This window comes from Mizuhopecten yessoensis, unplaced genomic scaffold, assembly GCF_002113885.1.
Source record: "Mizuhopecten yessoensis strain PY_sf001 unplaced genomic scaffold, ASM211388v2 scaffold10771, whole genome shotgun sequence".
NCBI classification, from domain to species: domain Eukaryota; kingdom Metazoa; phylum Mollusca; class Bivalvia; order Pectinida; family Pectinidae; genus Mizuhopecten; species Mizuhopecten yessoensis.
This window is the reverse complement of record NW_018408713.1, coordinates 433,713-450,878: the sequence shown is the minus strand read 5'-3', so window position 1 is coordinate 450,878 and position 17,166 is coordinate 433,713. Positions and strand designations below refer to the sequence as shown.

The following is a 17,166-nucleotide window of genomic DNA, read 5'->3' as shown; positions in this document are numbered from 1 at the left end:
TAAACAAGAGGCCCAATGGGTCTGCATCGCTCACCTGGTATAAATCTCACACTTGTAACCTTAAAAGTTATCTACAATAAAGCTACAGGCAAAATATCAGTATTTATGATTAAAATTCATTCAAAAGACCCATTTCATTTTTTTAAACATTCCACCACTGTGATTGAAAGTCGAACAAAGTCATTATATTGAACAAATTTTATAGCCTTTCATCTCAGGATGCAATTTGCAAAACCCATGGTTATTCAGAAGAGGTCGTTTAAAGATTTTTAACAAATTTGACCCCTGTGACCTTGAATATAAGTCAAAGTCATTCACTTTAACAAACATAGTAGTCCTTGATCCCAGCATGCTACTGACTAAATATCAACATCCTGATCCTTTTGGTTATTCAGAACAAGTTGTTTAAATATTTTGAACATATTTGCTCCTTGTGACCTTGAATATGATTCAAGGTCATACATTTGAACAAACTTGGTAGCCCTCGATCCTAGTATGCTACTGACTAAATATCATCACCCTGGGCATTTTGGTTATTTAGAAGAAGTTGTTTAAAGTTTTTAACATATTTGACCTTTGTGACCTTGAATATGGGTGAAGGTCATCCATTTGAACAAACTTGGTAGCCCTCGATCCTAGTATGCTACTGACTAAATATCATCACCCTGGGCATTTTGGTTATTGAGAAGAAGTTGTTTAAAGTTTTTAACATATTTGACCCCTGTGACCTTGACTATGGGAGAAGGTCATTCATTTGAACAAACTTTGTAGCCCTTCATCTCAGCATGCTTCTGGCTAAATATCATCACCCTGGGCATCTTGGTTATTGAGAAGAAGTTGTTTAAAGGTTTTTAAGACAATTGACCCCTGTGACCTTGAATAAAATTGAAGGTCATTCATTTGAACAAACTTGGTAGCCCTTCACTCAAGCATGCTCCTGGCCAAATATCATCTCCCTGGGCAGTTTGGGTATCGAGAAGAAGATGTTTAAAGTTTTTAACATATTTGACCCCTGTGACCTTGAAAATGGCTGAAGGTCATTAATTTTAACAAACTTTGTAGCCCTACATCCCAGTTTGCTTCTGGCTAAAAATCAACACCCTAGGCCTTTCGGTTATTAAGAAGAAGTCGTTTAAAGTAAAATATTGACGCCGAACGACGGACGGACGAACGATGGACGCCCACCACAGCATAAGCTCACTTGGCACTTCGTGCCAGGGGAGCTAAAAATACAGAAGAAAATCTGCGGACAAAAAAAATCTAATACTGAAATGAACAAAGGGCAATAACTTTTGCAAAAACTGTTGAATCAAAATTCTGTTCAAGGAAACACAGCAACATATCATGAATATTAAGCCTACTAAGTTTCAAAGAAATCCGTCAGAAAATGTAGGAGGAGAAAATCTCTGGACAAAAAATCAAATACTGAAATGAACAAAGGGCAATAACTTTTGGAAATTTTGTTGAATCAAAATTCTTTTAAGAGAGACACAACTTCATATCATGATTATAAAGTATATCAAGTTTCAAAGAGATCAGTCAAAAAATGTAGGAGGAGATTGCCGGACAAACAAAAGTTTACGCCGGACGGACAGCCCCATACCATAATACTTCCGTCAAATTTGACGGGCGTATAAAAAGAATACCGAAGTCTCGACAGAACCACAATTCGAACTCAAAATCGATAAAACAAAACATGAACAAAGGAAAGATTAACATGGAGACTCGTGAAAACGTTCAAGGAGAATAAGACCAGGTGTTCCGGGGGGATAAGCATTGTCTGCTTATTCGACTATACCCGCCATGCAACTCCAGGTCAAGTACATGTCACCTTACATCAGGAACTAGCTAGTGTAGTGACAACAAAACCACAATGTACCTTAATGAACTTAATCAAAGACGTCATCCTTCATATCACGGCGACATTTTTATGAAAAATAGAACTCGTTTGAAATTTTGGTAATTTCTCTGATAAATGTGTTTTTGTCCAACCTCGTCCGTTTCTTGATGGTGTATTTTTAGGCACAAATCGATGTAAATACTGAATAACATTTCTAAAATCATTGAAATATACTGTACTAAACTGTAGTATTCGTATCAATTTCGTTTCCGATTTTCATTGATTAAATAAGAGAAACGGGGAGGTGTAATGAAGTTTTATTTACTTATATTTCCTAACGCCGTTTGGAACCCACCAAAGAGACGCCTTTCAAGATGAAGCTATTGAACTCTTTGATAAACTAACAAATTTGATATGCAGCTGTCCATTCTTGTATTTCTTATTGCTCGTAAAATGGATTTCCATTCTTTTCACAGACGAAACCTGTTTTGCTTACTATTTCATTTTTAACAATTGGCGCGTCTTTCATATTTCAAATAACTATTTAATGTGCTCTTGCGTTACTGGCAGAATGTTCACGTCATTATGCCGAAATAAATGTCTCTCTCTTGATGGCCTATAGAAGGGTTAATAGAGAGTCTCCTGTTAAAACCGAGCAGACAGTATCACTATTAACTGCCATAAAATTAAAGAGTGTACAGACTGGAGTTACACAACTAACGTTAAAAACAGCATTTTTTCTTCTTAAAAAAAAAAGTACTTATGGAGTAATTTGATTCCTGTGATCCCGAATGTAGGTCAAGACAATGAATATGAAGAATTATGACAGCCCTCTTCACAGGCAATTTGCATGAGTGACATATTGACTACTAGTCTGATGAAGTCAGCTTATGTTATTTGAATAACGCTCTACCAAAGCAAGCTCAAGCTGAAAATGAAACATGCATAACTAAGAACAAAGGAAAGAGGACCCCAGATAGGAACTACAATAGATCTCCACTTGCAAATAGGAATAATATAATAAACTTCAAAGAGCCATCTTGTTCATTCAAACCAAAGCAAACTTAGTGTCAAAATCCAAGGTGGCCATCTGTTGTGCAGCCATTTTGTTTTTCTGATAAATAACAAAACACCTCGTGAACACCTAAGGACAAGGGAACCTTAATATAAAATTGGCAGAAAAAGCTGCAAGGTACTTCTTGAGAGATAGCCATAACGGAAAATAATTCAAGGATAGACGACAGGAAGAAAGACCATGGACAAACGACAAATTGAACAGCCCTCCGTCTGATGATGGTGGTATAGACCCAAACAAGAAATGTACTTTTTAAAATGTTTAATGGTTAAATGGTTCAAGAAGACATGTTATAATAATGTTCATTATTTTGCTTCTAAAATTTTATTACAGATGAACCTGTCAGGTCTCATTAAATTATGTTTTAATAATTTTACGATGCAAAAATAAATCTCGACATTTCAGCTGTATTTGAACACATAAGGTAAATCATTTTCATACATATGCAATGAAAATTTTGTGGACAAATTTTAATGCCCTGTTAAAATTGAACGAAATAAGCATAGTTATACAAAATCTTAACACTTTTAAACAATTCGAAAACAATACAAATCAATACTGAGATCATTTTAAAGTGTCGCTTCATAAATCTACCGTACAGTACAAGAAAAACAAATCTGGTCCAAAATACATTTCTAAATAATCTTGGTCAATTGAAAGTTTACGTTAACCTGGTATATCTGCCTGCTGAGACATGATTTAGACAAGCTATGCTTATATTTTTTTCCCTGATCATGAAACAATTACACAAAAAAGAAATCCCTAACAACTATGAAGCATACATGTCTTCACATGATAAATGTTGCTTGATTTTACTATTTACAAAGAGCATGAAGCATATAGTTACATAGACGATTTTCATTGAATTGATTGCCTCTCTGGTAACCTTGTCACCTACAAAAAAAATTGCCTCTAACACCTGCACTTTTTTTTTACAATTCATAGTATGTAACTTTATTCCTGGTATCCTTATAACCAACAAAAAGCCACCAACACCAGGGCTATTTTAAAATCCTTGTCTGTATATTGGTATTCTAAAACACTTCCTGCCACAGCTAAACTTTTACAGCTTCTAATCGTCCTTCTTCTTCTTCTTTTTCTTCTTCTTGGTTTTTCCGTCGCCACCAGCATCTCCTGATTCATCCATATCCATGGCAACCTCCTGTTCTTCACCCTTGGACTTCCGCTTCTTTTTCTTTTTAGGAGGAGATGTTTCCTCATCCTCCATATCGGCTGTTGTGTCGGCCTCCATCGTTGTATCAGCCATACTCTCATCCCCTTCAGCTTTCCTCTTCTTCTCTTTTTTCTTCTTCTTCTTGTCTTTCTTTGCCAATTTCTTCTGCACCTCTCCAGCCTGTGAGAAGGAATACTCACTATAAGTTTGATATATATAAAGTCTATCGCATGAAATAATGATGTAACAAAATGGATTTCACCTGTTGCTTAGTTTTTCATTTCAGTTAAATTCACCAATATCTTTCTCTCCAAAAACGTTGGATATTTTCACCATTAAACATTTATCTTGTCATCAGGTTGAATCTTATACAATTGTACTTAATAAGTTTGGAACATTCGTATAATCACTCATAGTATCTTTCAATATCAAATACTTTATATTTCTATTACGCACCAATCAAAATAATGCTTAATCTTCGCTCCATATCTACTTCCTGGGTAACCTTGATATCACCGATATTGTGTATTGTTCAAGTCACATGACTTTCATTGCTATTGTATGTACTGGTATCATTTGGACCAACTTTAAGTTGTCTTAATTTGTCTTTGCTTAATTATAATAAAGAGCAAGGTAAAAAGGACCAAAGAAACAAATAAGTATGGTGGTTGTTTTCTAAATGGATTTAACATAGGAACAAAACAAAACAAAAATTGAAGAAAAAATGTTGATGTGCAGCCAAAGGAAACCATGTCTTGTTTATTATTTCAGTGATAGGTAATTACACCAGGTTATTATTTTATATTGTGTTCACTGTAATTACTGTCACTGTCCATTCTCCTATAAAGATGTCTCCCCTTATTTAATGATAAAAAACCCCCACTCCATTCTGGCCATCTCTGTTTAACAAATTATCAATAATTACTTTGTTAAGTGCCCCCTTCAGCTATTTTCAGGAACCCTGGGTACTAGTTACAGAAAATACAGCGTCTAGGTCATCATTTCTGTCCTAGGTTATTCAGAATGTCAAGTTTCAGTATACAGCTTGCTTATTATTGGTGCAATATTATTTCAATGGGCATGTTGCTAAATATAGATTTATACTATGTTGAATTTGCAATGTAGATTTTGTTTATTAAGTCTGTGATATTACTTTATAAGAGATGTTTGCTGACATGTTGCATTTTTCTGGTCCTCATAACCACAAAATTAACAATGCCACAGGTGAAATTGATCTCTCTATACGTCATTTGGATAGCAAATCAGTATTCAATATGCCCACTAACCTCTTCCACAGCTTTTTTCATGACATCTATATTTTTGGTTGGTGCGTCGCCAGTCTCGTAGAACTTCAACCTGTCTTCCACCTGCTGTCTCAAATGGTCACCAAACACTGATGTAGGATATTCTGAAAAAGAAAAGTATCGTTAATAAGGTTGTAGACTGTATCAATTTCTTTCAAAACAGCACAAATTCAAATTTCCTCTACATAATATCAGCAAAAGTTGTCATTTAACAAACATCATTAAGCATTATGTATGTAGAACATGCGAAGGAATTGCTAAAGACTAGCATGAATATTACATGGAGCTATGGTGGCATTTGCATGGCAAATGAAATGGAGGCTTTAGACTATATTAACTGATGACATTATTCATCCCTGAAATTGTAGAACTATTCCAACCTTTGAATTGGAAGAGTTCACTTATGTCTTCAGGGGAAAATGAGTTAATCTTGTTTTATATATTCTGCTTGAAATTCTGAAATTAAGGTTTACAAACTAAAATGTTATAGTTGCGGAAAGAAAACATCTTCATATAAAAAATTCCGAAATGCCAATATCAACATCAAATCTTCAGAGTTTTAGTTTGCTTGTGTTTTACGTCCTATTACAGCTATGGTCATTTAAGGACCTGTCAGGTTTTGGTGGAGGAAAGCCTGAGGTCCCGGGGGAAAACCACTTACCTATTGCCAGTACCTGGCGACTGCCCCACGTAGGTCTCGAACCCGCGACCCAGCGGTTGAGGACTAGTGGTAGCAGAACGTCAGACGCCTTTACCACTTGGCCAACTCTAGTCATATATTTGTTGAATTATCCCAAATTTCTACTGTAAAGAATCATTACAGATATTTTCATTTCATCTTACCCGAGAAGCAGTCAATTCTTGAAGCGATGGAACATTTGTTGGCCAGATAACGTGAAATGCGCCCCTTGTTTTGTGTGCCAGCTCGGCCGATAAATGTGGAGTGGAAAATCAGACCATATTTGGGTGTGTTTCCTTTGCTTTTCAGGGCTCTGTGAAGCAAAGAAGAGATTCATATCATTATCAGATGTTTTACAAAACAAATACAATTGGGAGTATACATAAAGAAAAATATTATTGAAGTGGAATTTCCTTTTCAAAAATCTATGGAGACAATTTGTCTCATACATGCGATTGTTTATTTTGAAGTATGACAAATGTAAGTCCGGTTTCAAATTTGAAAATCTTGTGACAAATCCCATACAGGATAAAGGTCTGTTGAAGGATTTATGACTAACAGTTTCAAAGGTGCCTGAAAAGAATACTTGAACTGCTTTATATAAAACTCAGAAAGACTATCGACCAATTCAGAGACAAGTCTGTATATCATTGTCATGTAATTTGAACATGAAAGTATATAGACGTTCTCTTTAAACATTTATATTCTGTTAATTTAATGAAATTGAAAATATTAATTGAATCAAAAATGACTCACACAAACACATTTTTAAACTTATGTACATATCAAGATGCGACACATGAACTTGCTTATATTATTAAATTTCCTTATTTTATCCAGAAAATATTATTTTCAACAATTTTTTCCATATTTCAGAATTTGGTGTGATTTTAAAAGGCACTATTTATGCAATGTCACTGAAAAGAGTTTTCATGTTTTGAGTGCGGGATAACACTGTCCCACTCCTCAAATGTGAACATCAGCAAATCATTGGCTTGATATTATATTTTTATCATTTACAGAAAAATAGTTTATTTTTGAGAAAATTAAGTTCCAAAATCATATCTTTCCCTACCTTTATTCAAGCAGACAAATACAAAAGAACAATAAAATTGTACTTTACCTAAAAAGTGCTTTCTCTGCACCAAGGATTTGTACTGTAGACGCTGGGTATTTCGCAAGGTTTGTCAAAGATCCAGCGTGGGCTATCAGGCGGGCTCCAACCTGGAACACATCAACATTTTGACTAGATAACCTTTAATGTGATTAAATTAAAAGTTGTTGTTCATGTGAAACACCAATAAAAAAATTCAAAGAGATCCCTACATTACTCAGATAGTATATAGTGATCATACAGTAGTACTAGTTTAGTTCAGAATTTGGGAAAGGGAAACAGAATGTACTAATTACTTAACCATACAATCTATTAAGGTGTCATTATAATTTAGAGGACTGGAAAATGACTTTCTACATTAAGTTTTAATACTCTTGTCCATAAAACCAATTTCATCACCTTGCACAAATTACTCATTATATTAGATTTTTAATACCAGAAATCCCTCTTGAATTACTGTAAAAAACTATCAACCATGATAATTACTAATTTAAATTTTCTTCAATACATGTATTTTAAACAATCCCCTTATTTCACCATCAAAACTTTTTACATTGGTTCATAAATTATTGTAAACGCATGCATGTTATTGTTTACAAGACTCAGAAATGGCTATCAACAAGAAAGTTCAGAGACTCTAGTCCGTAAAGCCAATTTCATCATTTCCTGCAAATCACTTTTGACGTTAAATCAGACAAAAGAAGAGAAATTGAAATAAAAGATATTTTAGATTTTAATAAACTTCCTCCATACAGTCAATCTCATCATTTATTTTAAATTATATACACTTATATGTCAGACAAGAGTGTAGATATTTCATGTCATTATTTAACAAAATTGAAACATCAATTGGTTCATTCATTGGTTAATGAACTTGTAAATGATTGTAAATGCATGCATGTTCAATGTTATTGTTTACAAGACTCAGAAATGGCTATCAACAAGAAAGTTCAGAGACTCTAGTCCGTTAAGCCAATTTCATCATTTCTTGCAAATAACTTGTAAAATCAGACAAAAGTAAAGAAATGAATATTATAGACATAAATTAACTTCCTCCATTCAGACAATCTCATCGTTTATTTTAAATTAAACACACTTCTGTCAGACAAAAGTATAGAAATTTAATTTGTCATTATTGAACACAATTGAAACTTTCACAAATTAGAATAATTAGATCACTCTGATTTTATTTTGTGTAAGAGTATATTAGCAATATACCAGACTACAACTTGATATAAATCTGTCCACACATGAAAATAAAGCAGTTTATTTGCAGACTTGCTAAATCAAACTTTTTTCATTGGTTCATGAACTTGTAAACCACATGTATTGAAAATACATGAATGCAATGGTACATGAACATTGTTATTGTTTACAAGACTCAGAAATGGCTATCAACAAGAAAGTTCAGAGACTCTAGTCCGTAAAGCCAATTTCATCATTTCTTGCAAATCACTATTGACGTCAAATCAGACAAAAAACAAAATAAGGATATTTTATATTTAAATCAATTTCTTCCATACAATCAATCTCATCATTTACTTTAAATCAAAAACACTTATGTCAGACAAAAGTATAGAAATTTAATTTGTCATTATTGGTAAAAATTGTAATTTTTACCAATTAGAATGGTAAGATCACCCTGGCTATCTTAAGACTAATTTTATTTTGTGTAAGAGTATATATAGCAGCAATACACCAGACTACAACTTGATACTTACTACATCCAAGATTGTGCATTATAAAATTAACCATAGAATGTACATGTGCAAACCATCACATGAATAATAAACAAGTTTTATGTGACTTCAGATATTAAAACGTATTGCAAACTGTAAATACCTTAAATTGCTGTTTAAATATGATATAATATCACAAACATTTCACTCATGTTTACCATGATTATAAGTGTTCTGTTTACTGCTGCATTAACTGTTCAATAATAGTAAGATGAACTACACCATACAATCTCATATCCAATGAACACAAGGGTTAATTGGTGACCTTTGTTCTTTCATTTAACTGTTTTTTAAACTTGTGTTAAAGGTTTGTACAGAAAATGAAAACAATTTTATAATTCACATTTGTGATTTTTTTTTTGGCATTCTACGTATACACATACTCCGGTACCAGAATGTTTTGTTTTTTTAATTTTGAAATAAATCAGTCTCAAATTTTTAAATCTATCAGTTCATTATATCAAACTAAACACTATACAAGTTTGACCAATCAGAAATGGCTATCAACACAAAGTTCAGAGACTCCAGTCCGTAAAGCCAATCTCATCATTTCTTGTAAATCACTAATAACGTAAAAATCAGATAAATGTAGAGAAAAGAATTATTTTAGATATGAATTAACTTCCTCCATACACTCAATCTCATCATCTATTTCTAATTGGATACACTAATGACAGACAAAAGGTGTCAACATTTAATGTCATTTTTTTGAATATAATTGAAACACTTTCACTATTAGACTTAATTGATCACCCTGGCTTTCTTAGGACTTATTTTCTTTTGTTAAGCAATATACCAGATTACAACTATATAAATGATTAAAATACCTTAAATTGCTGCTTAAAAATGATATAATACCATAAACCCTTAGGTCATGTTTACCTATGATAAGTGTTCTGTTTACTCCTGCATTAACTGTTCAATAATAGTAAGATGAACTACACCATAAATTCTCATATCCAATGAACACAAGGGTTAATTGGTGACCTTTGTCCTTTGACCTTTCATTTCTACATAACTGTTGCAGACAGTTTTCTTTAACCTGTTCTTTAAATTCTATTAAAGGTTTGTTGAATAGAAAATAAAAATCATTTTAAAGTAAATTTTCGGAATGTATTTGTAACAGTTCGGCATCGTAGCTTTAGAAGACACCGTGAAGGCTATTTTCCTTGATATATACATGAAGGACATGCACTGCATGTTTAGTTGCCTTTTTTGTGTGAACAGCATCCTTATTTTTGAAATTTTCAGATGTAACGATGGTGAAGTGTTTGCTAGCAACCATCTTTTGTTGTCCTCTGACAGATCACGTTCTGGTCTAACGGCACATGCGCTACGACATATTGCGGGGAATTTACATATATATATAGGCTATATTTAGAAATCGATTTTCAGTGGATTTCCAGTCTACATGAGTTTTTGAGCACTGGTCACCTGTATAGCATCTGACCAAAGTGATATTGAGAAATGTTCAAGCATATAATAATGTATACAAATTTATTCTATCTACATCAAAGGGCAAGTCATTTTAAATCATTTTCATATACTCCTTTTTTCAGAAGGATATATATTACTGCCAGGTTAGCAGATTATATTATTGCTGAACTACAAAAACTGGCAAAACAAAAATACATTTGTTTAATTTTCTATAACCACAAAGCTCAGAAATGGCTATCAACATTAAGTTCAGAGACTCTAGTCCATAAGGCCAATCTCATCATTTCTTGTGATATAAACAAGTCTAATAACTGTGATTTTCTAAGAATTTACCCCCCAAATTTGCTCACTTCAACTCTCTGCACCCCTGGAATGTCATAGCAAAATTAAAAGCTTATTGTGCACCACCATGTGTGGTTGATGAGAAAGAAGACTGGTTTGATCCTTTAATCTCGCGGTCACATAACTGTAAAATTGGCAGTCTTCGAAGTCAGATGTTGCTCCTCTGTAATCTTCAAAGGATAACAGTTTTTTTTTTATAACCCCAGACCTATCAAATAGCTAGCCTTGAGCATTCAATTTTGCTATGACATATTAAAGTGTTATCTATTTGTATAAACTGGTTTATTCCATCTACATCAAAATGCAATTCATCTTCATTTTTATACATCCCTTTCTTTCAGAAGGATATCTTATTACAAGGTTAGCAGATTATATTATTGCTGAACTACAAAAACTGGCAAAACAAAAATACATTTGTTGAATTTTCTATAACCACAAAGCTCAGAAATGGCTATCAACATTAAGTTCAGAGACTCTAGTCCATAAGGCCAATCTCATCATTTCTTGTGATATAAACATGTCTAATAACTGTGATTTTCTAACTATTTTCCCCCCAAAGGGATGGGTGCCAATTTCGGCTTTCTGTAATCTGATAGCTATCATCGATAAGTTTCATTTTTGTATATATACATACCTTGGGGTTTTGCATCATGATATGACAGGAAATTAAGGTAAACTTTTTCAGATTTGGGGGAAAATAAAATTTTGATACAAGGCTCTAGCGTCATGAAGGTAAAAGATGAATATTTTGTCCAACATACATGTGTGCAGTGTATTTCAATTTGATTTTTTGTTTAAATTATGTGAAGAAAATGTATATGTGCATTTTAACTGTTGAACTTTAAACATATAGGGGAAATATTTTGAAAAAAATTGCTATTTTCTTGTTGAAATACAGGAGTTTTGAAGCACATAGAAGGAATTTCAAAGAACAGGGGTAAATAAGGTAAATAATAAATATCATACAAAGACACTTAAGTTGTATTACCTGTTCACCAATCAGTGTGGCAAGATTTGGAGCTACCTGGGTCATCTTACTGTGGAGGTACTGAGCCAGGCCCATGCGGTACTCGGTAAGGGAGATAACTTTAGAGGCAAATGTCTCAATATTAAACAAGTCGATAGGTGAAATGTCCATTCCTATTGAAAGAAAAAAACATGAAGGTAAATTTCTAAATATTTTGTAAAATCTATTTTTACTTCTGTACTTCAAACAGTCAATAACAGTAATGAGTATACTCTCTTTTAGGGCGTCTGAATATAACATTCTGCTAGATATTTAAATTCAAAATTGACTTTTCTCAATGACAACATGAACATTATTTATCTATATTAAAAGTAATATCTTTTTATATATATTTTACACAAGATATTTATTTCATCAATCAAACATAGCAAAGAAAGTGGTGTAAAACAAGCTTTCCCCCCACAAAACAAGCAACTGTGTAGCTGTTACACTAACCCATTGATGATCTTGAAGCATCCAAGATGGCTGAAGCTTTGGCACTGTCCATGACTATTTCCTCTAGACCTTCCAGCTTGTCATCATCAAATTCTTTCCGGTTACCAATGTAACGGGCAACTTTGGCAAACATGTAGTTGTCATTTACAATCTTCACCAATTCTGGAAAGTGGTAGGAGTACCATTCCCTGAAATCATAGAATTGATAACAGTAATGTAATGAATGCGGACAGAAATTTCAATGTGTGCTCAGTCTTTATCATAACTCAGAATTGGCTATCGACATAACAAGTACAGAGACTCCAGTCCATAACGCCCAATCTAATTAAAATTATATCTTCACATCGCTCCCGTTTACTGATGATATGTTGCGTTGAAGATCTAACAACATCCCGTACAGGGTCACGTCAGAGGTCAACATGAATACATTATCGTATTTATAACAAGCCAATCAAAACGCGACATAACTCTTTCTTTAAACCAATCAGAAAGCAGGACCTGTAGCATTTAATGCAGACACCTCGTAGCCTTTTTCGTCTGGTCCAGTGATTGTTTGAATATTGCGAAGCCTGTCATTGGTTAATTTTAGTTTCAGGTTGTTAAACTTTTAAACGACAACATCACCAGAAGAGGAAGTCTCTCTTATTTCAAAGCAAAATCCACAAATTGTACAAACGTTGTCTTGTAGATAGACACGGCGTGGTGTCATGGGCGCCGCCATTTTCGATGCTCATTTGACACCTCTCGGTCTTTTATCATAGCAAGTGTGTTCCGAAATCATTACATCATCACTTACAGAAATGCGTAAGCTCTCATCTGATTGGTTAATGCAAAGGTCGCCTGAACATGACCCTCTACGGGATGTTGTTAGATCTTCAACGCGACATATCAGTAAACGGGAGCGATGTGAAGATATAATTTTAATTAGATTGCATAACGCCTATTTCATCATTGTTCCCTGTAGTTTTTATCACTCAGGCTTTTCCTTACCTATTTACAAGATGAAATTCGACAAATATTCACCACATATCTTCATAAATCAATATGGTCCGATTTTCTAACTTTTTTTTTTTTGTGACAAGTTCATACTAAGTGGTTCTGTCAAATTTAAAAATCAAATTTCAAATATAATATGCAGAATCATGTTTTTATAATATCTGATAATATAAGTTAAGTTTTTCTGCTATAAAAAAAGTCTCAATTTATACCTGATCCTCATGGAGAATGTGTTTATGTTTTTGTCGAGCTGATCCAGTAAGCTGATACTCTGGATGATCATGTTGTCTTGGCGGTTGACATTGAACTTGACCTTGGCTCTGGAATAGCTGTGACCCAGACCAAGCTGGGCTTTACTCTCGGACTTCTCATTCAATCCTTTCACCATTCGACTAAAGTGCACTCGGATCCCTATAAACAATTTGTTGAACATCAGATGTTTCAAAAATTCATTTCTTTTATTTCTAATTTTCCTTAAACTAGCATTTTCTAAAAGAAAAAAAGGGAAAGCTCATGCATTTTGCTTGTAGATATGTGTTAGTTTTAAACCCCGATCCTAGTAGCAAAAATCAACAGAGACAATGTCATGTTGTCACCCAACAGTCTATGTTTTTGTACGTCAATATCAAACACTGCTACCAATAAACAGCCTAGTATAACATGCAAATCTTTTGGGTGTTGTATTACATTCTGTGAACTTCAATATTTAGATGACTTTCTTTGGGAAAAGTGCCCTCTCTACTGGAAATCTAAGTATATATAATAAACATTAACCCGATAACAATGTCTACTGTATTCAACCCATTTGATAATTTCACAACCTTTTCATCACTGGATCAGAAATATTTACCTTTCACAATAACAGGTAAATAGTTCTAAATTGATCAAGAAACTGTAACTAGTATAGCGCTAACCTTTTCAAAAGTACAGTCTCAAGCTTAAGCCAGTGATTTATTTTGGATCTGTAAGAGTATAAGACAAACTGTAACAACTTTGGGTCCATTTTCTCCCTTGCAAATTTCAAAACAAAATGTGGTAAATGCAACAACAGTCTTGGAGTCTGTTTACGTACCTCTCAGCACTTCTGGGACTACGCCTATGTGGTTGCTCTTTATTCCTAGCTCCTCTGCAATGGCGGCCCCAATTTTTGAATCTGCTACTCCTAAAACAATTTTCTCCTTCTTTCCTGCTTTGGGGACATGTGTCTCCAGGAACAGCTTAAGGTCTTCATGCAAAAGGCCTAAAAATTAAAATAAAAAGTCATACATGTAAGCCTTAGTAATTAATATTCTGAGACAGTTTACCTCAAACTACTACATTCTACCTAATAATGAAAGCATCCCATTCCCTACTCCATCCTTTTTCTAGTCCATTTGTTTTTTAAGCATCCAACAGCATGAAATGATCTCCTTCTGATTTGCAGTAGATGTAAATATCAGGACACATCGCCAGACAAGGCATTAATGAAACTGTAAAACTTTTGTCACTTCTCCTTGTTTTTACTTTTGTCTATTATTTTCCAAAATTTGACTAAAAGTCTTAGTAAGATGTATATGTCTTGAATACCAAGTTTGATGTCAGTGTTTTCTTACAATGTCTACATACCATTTCTCAGTAGAATTTCTTCAAATTTTGTAGTTATATTGTTTTGAAGTAAAGAAGATTTTCTGCCACCAAAAAAATAATGGTTGTCCGAATTTTAAGGATTTTAAATGGAAATTTAAGTAAAAAGGAGCGAATTTTGGAGAAAAAAATAATGAAAGACACTATTTTTTTGCAAAATAATGTCAAAAAAATAATACTGCCATAGATTAGCATTGCATTAATGTATAACAATTTAATAAATGCTGAAATTGTGTAAAATGAATTATCTATAAACGAATGAAAATTGACATTTAAAAAATAGTAATTGCATGTAAGAGTTATCTTTCTTGAAACACTTCACAGTAGTGAAATAGGTAATCAGTTTCCTGAAGTGCAGGAAAATGGACACATGTGAATCATTGATAAAAAAAACCAGAATTAACGCTGGGTTGCTTTGAAATACTTCAATATGGAGAGAACACACTGTTCTGTCTATAATAAACATAAAATATTCATCAGTTTAATATTAAACATTAGAATATGCGGTAATTGTGATACTGTCTCCCTACATTGGATTTTCAACTAGGGACGTACTTCCTATTTTCGTTTATCAATACACTCCTATGACCTTAGGTTCTTATAATCAGTTGCATATCGCATTTGTAGTTATGATTTTATTTACCTTCAGAAATACTGTTGATATTGTCGAGGGCATTTGTTCCACTTTTGAAAGGAGAAAATGCTACCAGCTGGACAATGGACTGGAATTTACTTGGGTCTGTGACACTTTGTTCAACTTGGGGAATTAGCATGCCCACCTCCTCAAACTCCTTGACTCGGAATAGCGCATACCCCGAGGCATGCTCATACAGAGCAAACAGTACCTGTACTCCCTATGGAAAGAAAAACACAAAATATCAGATATTTATAAAATTACTTTCATTATAATAAATAAATTAAAAAATCAGTGTTCAAGCTTTCTTCACTACTTTTATTTACTTTTTCAAATACACCACATAATGTAATCCAAAGGACATTTGCAGAAAAATCATGCACAGGTGAGTGAGATCTATTTTTAGAATGTTCTCAACTGTATTATTCAGGTAGACTTACAAAAGGACTACATTGAATTAAACCAATAATTGCAAAAGGAAAACATAGAAATATTTATCAAATAGTTAACTTACAAAACATAATTTTTACAATGGTTGATTCCAAATACCGCTTATGGCCTACCCATCAGTCAGAAAATGCAAATGTGTCACTGACTTGAGCAGGTTGGGCACAACCTCTTATTACTCCAACAGGGTTAGAGGTTTACACAACAAGATACTTTTGACAGGCATCGCAGTTGGCAAAATCACATCTGATAGAAAAAGGCCGACCAGCAGCCTCTATGTTATAGGAGTAAACCTCTTATATTGGTAATAATCGATTCATGAATAACAGTTACGGTTTACAGCAAAGGGTACATTCGCGTATCTGGTTGAAACGGTTGAACCTGTCTAGAAAACGACAGGCACAGATCTGAATCGAGGCTGACCTCAGGAACATTCAGCACATGTAGGTATAGGGGTCCAGAAATATCTGACCGAAACTAAAATGCTGACTATTGCCAGTTTGCGTTTAAATATTTCTTTCTAAAACAATGTCAAGCCACATGTAGTTTTTAAGGCATACTATTCTTGATACATTGTTTTTTATTCTCCCAAACTGCATTTTTAGCTCTGCTTAAAGAACGGTCTAAGTGATTTTGTTTATTGTGGAATGTTTCTGCGCCACACGTATTGTTTTAATCGGGATACGCGAATGTAGCCCTAGTGCATCCTCTCAAGCGAGAGATACAACAGGTATCGCGGTTGATAATGAAATCAAATAGTTGCAATTGTAAGGACAGGTCATGACGCTTATGGCACTGTCCAGGCACACGCACTACCTCCCCCGCCCCCCCCCCCCCCTTTATAAACAATTATAACCTTATAAATTTGTAAAAGCAACAGGCTGAGGATATTAAAAAGGTTTCGCAGTTATATTTTGTTTAAGAAGTTATATAGTATATTATTGTAATCGCTGTATGTTTTCAACGATAAATTTGCGTTTGTAAAAATGGTGCGATATCCACACTGACCACAGATCCAGCACGGCAGCTGGCTGCAGGCTATTTGCCCAGAAAAAGGGCAATATCGGCAAGATTTCTGATCATTACTTTTATCTCTGTTTTACCCTTCCCTAGAAGCATCGCAAAGCATTTTCAAAGATCATTTCAACTTGTGGAAAATATCATGCATCGACAAAACCAAACAAGCACTGAAAAACCCACGTGCACCTACCATTTTCACTTTTCGGCCATTACTGGAAATGTATAATACGACTGATTTCATTGGATAGACGCATTTTTATGAACCAATGAACAGATAGGT

General features: G+C 33.9%; 1 protein-coding gene across 1 annotated transcript; it reads right to left on the bottom strand.

The window, feature by feature from the left end:
* Positions 1-3,161: 3,161 nt before the first annotated feature.
* Positions 3,162-17,158, bottom strand: LOC110462320 (nucleolar protein 56-like). The gene is made up of 10 exons (XM_021516247.1): positions 17,077-17,158; positions 15,429-15,639; positions 14,235-14,402; positions 13,375-13,573; positions 12,167-12,354; positions 11,693-11,844; positions 7,196-7,296; positions 6,237-6,385; positions 5,376-5,497; positions 3,162-4,269 (listed from the first exon to the last, which is right to left on the bottom strand). Exons 1-10 carry the CDS (start codon positions 17,125-17,127, stop codon positions 3,988-3,990), a joined length of 1,623 nt encoding a protein of 540 aa, XP_021371922.1. The 5' UTR covers positions 17,128-17,158; the 3' UTR covers positions 3,162-3,987.
* Between the last annotated feature and the right edge of the window lie 8 nt (positions 17,159-17,166).